Here is a 3,526-nt window from a genome sequence, read left to right on the forward strand (position 1 = left end):
TTTAAATTTCTGAGTGTTGCTTAAGGAAACGTGTAATCAAGGTCCAGCATTTGGCAGAAATTAGTTTATTTCATCTGGATATTCTGCATCTTTGACATTGTTATTTTAAGCGAGAACAGCGGAAACATTTATGACATCAATTTTTTTGCTTCTATGGCACACATATAAAATGTTACAATGTAGTAGACATGTATGTATACCTAAGCGGTCATGATGACATGCTTGGCTTATAAAAGCTAAACGGAAGACAAACATGTATGAAAAAAGTGCAAGTGGAACGTTTTGAGGGAGAAACTGTGAGGTAAACAGTGTTAAATACTGTAGAAACTCACATGGTGAAGTGAAAAGTGAAAATAAGTATAGTTCACCGTAATGCTGCTGTGTTATTTTCTTTTTCAAAATAGGCGACGTAGGACCACTATAATATACATATATGTTTACAACCTTTACAGTATGTGAATACGTGAAATTCTCGTTCAACACGGCTTTGACTGTCCCCGGTTCACAGGAGAACCGTTAACGTTAGCTAATCGATTGGGATGGGGAGAGGAAGATTTGGCGATGTCTGAAGGGAATTCGGTATCGGCTCAACTTTTGCAATCAACAATACCGTCGTTTTAACCACAGTAAATAGTCGTTATATACCTGCAGGTTATAGGCTGTAGTAGTGGTCATGGGTTGAATAATACGCCCCTCGATCCTGATACCGCCAGGTCACAGGGTCGGAAACATACTTTGTGAAACTACAAAAACCACAATCAAGCTCCGAACCTCTCTACAGGCAAGCATCGCACATCACTCAATCTAAAATCACACAACATCGAGAACACACTTTTAAAAGATACATACATATTACATTAGAAGTGTCTAAGAAACATAACCGTACGTAATGTCAGTTCTAAACTCTGTAGGCCGTCAGCCTAAAATTTTAACATTTTTCTTCAACAAAATAAATTGATGATCATAGGTTACCACAGATATAGGAGTGAAAGTTAGAGAAAGTTTTAGCGACTTGCAGATAAAACCCTCCTTCCGCTGAAATTTTCAGAACTGAATAACAAACCTTCACGTATCCGTATTTGCCAGGTGCGCAGTTTTTACCTATGAGCGAGAGGGGCATTTAATCTGATAGAAGAAAGAGAAACATTGACCTAAATTTACGATTTGTATGTTAAGCTAGTTTATGGAATCTTCAAATCATTTACATTTAGGAACAATCTTGACAACTTAAGACCACGCGAATTCTATTTTGCTTTCTAGCGATCCTGGTCTTAACGGCTTCTGTATTTATTTATGTTTTTGCTAACAATTCTCTTTGATTTGTGCTGTTGCCTTTTTACGTCCAAGACTTGGTTTAACATGCTGCCAACGATTTACAGTCCACTCCCCGAAGAGGGTTGCCCTGTAGTAGTGTGCCTCCTTGACAACTAAGATAAAATTTCTCCAAAAAAATATATGTTCCCTCTAAAAGTTTTGTCATTATCTTGTAAAACTTACAATCATCTGCTTTCTATGCGATTCCTCGATCAACGAGGAAATATTTTCTTGGAACTAAGAGTTCTCTCAACCACAAAAATATACGGCAATTGGTCCGTACGTACAAGTAGCGATCTGTGTGCTTCCAGGAAAAATTTCGTAAATTATATTGTCATTACACACAAAAACAAGCGACATTAGAGACGCAAGAAAAATTAAGCTGGAAACATTTTACATGTAGTACCATTGAAAATGTACTGTACAAAACTAACACAACTGTAAAATCTCTTCCTGTTCTTTTACTGACAACTTTGCTCGACACAAATAACACTAACTCATTCACACACACATTTATGTCCTCACACGATTAAGGTGACTTACGGCCTGCTCTTTGTGAAAGATTTCAACACCAAAAGCATGTCGGCTCAAAAACAAATGTGAGCACCAGTTTATCGCCATCTTTCGAATCAAAAAGGCAGCCTCTTCCGTCTGCCTGTTTAGAACTGGTTTTAATGCTTGCACATATCACGTGGGCCCGATAGTCCTCCATTACAAAGACAACGGAATGTGTGTCAGAATAAAAAATACACGGTGACGCGTGTTCCAATCCAAATTCGAAACAAATTCACTTATTGAATGCGGAAAGATATCTACACATTAGCAAGTTAACATTTTTACCTAGTACTACAGTTCCGGGTCTGCTGCATATGTCGTGGAACCCACATTTCCAATGTAGTACGTTACATGCATTTGTATGGTTATGCTCTATCACGATAAAATGAGAAATTTAACTTAACAACACGCACATCGTATAAAAAAGTTTTGTGGCACTTACATCTATGAGCTGAAAATTGAAAAGCACACAAACACATCACTGCAGGTGACGTTGAACAAACCGATCTTTGGACAAAACACGTCGCAAATTATCCTTTAAAGTAGCTCCCCTTAATAATAATAATAATAATAATAATAATAATAATAATAATAATAATAGTAAATAAACCTAAATCAGACGTATCGTAACATGACGAGCTTTGATCTACATGATGCGCCTCATTTGAAACTGAGTCGAGGTCTATTCGTTGATTCACATTGGGTTGGCTCCTCGGCCTGATTCGACTGGGTCTGGCTTGTCCCGATCGTCCCGCGATCAGCGCCACCTCCTCAGTTCTTCGCCGTCAGAATGGTTACGAACTCTGTAAACAAAACGCCCGAAACGGTACATGAGAATTCGTATTGGCGTAAGTTCCACAATGTTTCACTGTCGAGCAGTCATTTCACTTGGTTTCGGCAGATTGTGAGTGAGAGCGCACCTTCGTAGTTCACCATGCCGTCGCCGTCCAGGTCGGCCTCCCGGATCATGTCGTCCACCTCCTCGTCCGAAAGCTTCTCGCCGAGGCTGGTCATGACGTGACGCAACTCTGAGGAGGAGATGAGGCCGTCCTTGTTCTTGTCGAACACCCTGTAAGACGTTACGGCGCCGATCAGATGCCTTTCCCGGGCAGAAGGGCGAGAAGCACGGTGAAACAATATCTGACTTTTGAGGAAAAGAGCAACACTAATACTGAGGAAGTTTTACAGATTAAGAAAGCCTCAGATTTTGAGGATACCTCATCAAAAAAGGAAAAGAAGGAGGGAGACTTCCTCAAATCCTAAGGACCTTACTTCAAATTATGGTGACTCCTCAAAATTTTCTCTTTTTCCTCAAAGAATCAGAACTTTCGCCCCCGTAAGTGGTTTGAAAAGAACAAAAAGGAGTCACCTGAACGCCTCGCGCAGCTCCTCCTCGCCGTCGGCACCCTTCATCTTCTTGGACATCATCTGCAGAAACTCGTTGAACTCGATGGTGCCGTTGCCGTCCTGGTCCACCTCGTTCACCATGTCTCGTAGCTCGGTCTCGGTGGGCCGCTGTCCCAGGGAGCGCATGACGACGCCCAGCTCGGCCATCGTGATGGTGCCGTCCTCGTCCCGGTCGAACAGCATGAAGGCCTCCTTGAACTCGGCCACCTGGTCCTCAGTGAGCCCATACTCGGACTGCAACACGGGAAAA

General features: G+C 41.5%; 1 protein-coding gene across 8 annotated transcripts in view; it reads right to left on the minus strand.

Annotated features, from left to right (window-relative positions):
* Positions 1 to 49: 49 nt before the first annotated feature.
* LOC113216880 (neo-calmodulin-like) overlaps positions 50 to 3,526 on the minus strand; it is a 153,934-nt gene continuing 150,457 nt past the window's right edge. For all 8 annotated transcript variants that reach the window (XM_052268924.1, XM_052268923.1, XM_052268919.1 and 5 more), the window contains 3 exons: positions 3,239 to 3,510; positions 2,790 to 2,938; positions 50 to 2,672 (listed from right to left, as the gene is read on the minus strand). In XM_052268924.1, the coding sequence (XP_052124884.1) occupies positions 2,641 to 2,672; positions 2,790 to 2,938; positions 3,239 to 3,510 (453 nt within the window). In that variant the 3' untranslated portion in view covers positions 50 to 2,640. The remainder of the gene's footprint in view (positions 2,673 to 2,789; positions 2,939 to 3,238; positions 3,511 to 3,526) is intronic.

The sequence above is a fragment of the Frankliniella occidentalis genome, unplaced genomic scaffold, assembly GCF_000697945.3.
Source record: "Frankliniella occidentalis isolate FOCC.00 unplaced genomic scaffold, Focc_3.1 Scaffold79, whole genome shotgun sequence".
Lineage (NCBI taxonomy): Eukaryota > Metazoa > Arthropoda > Insecta > Thysanoptera > Thripidae > Frankliniella > Frankliniella occidentalis.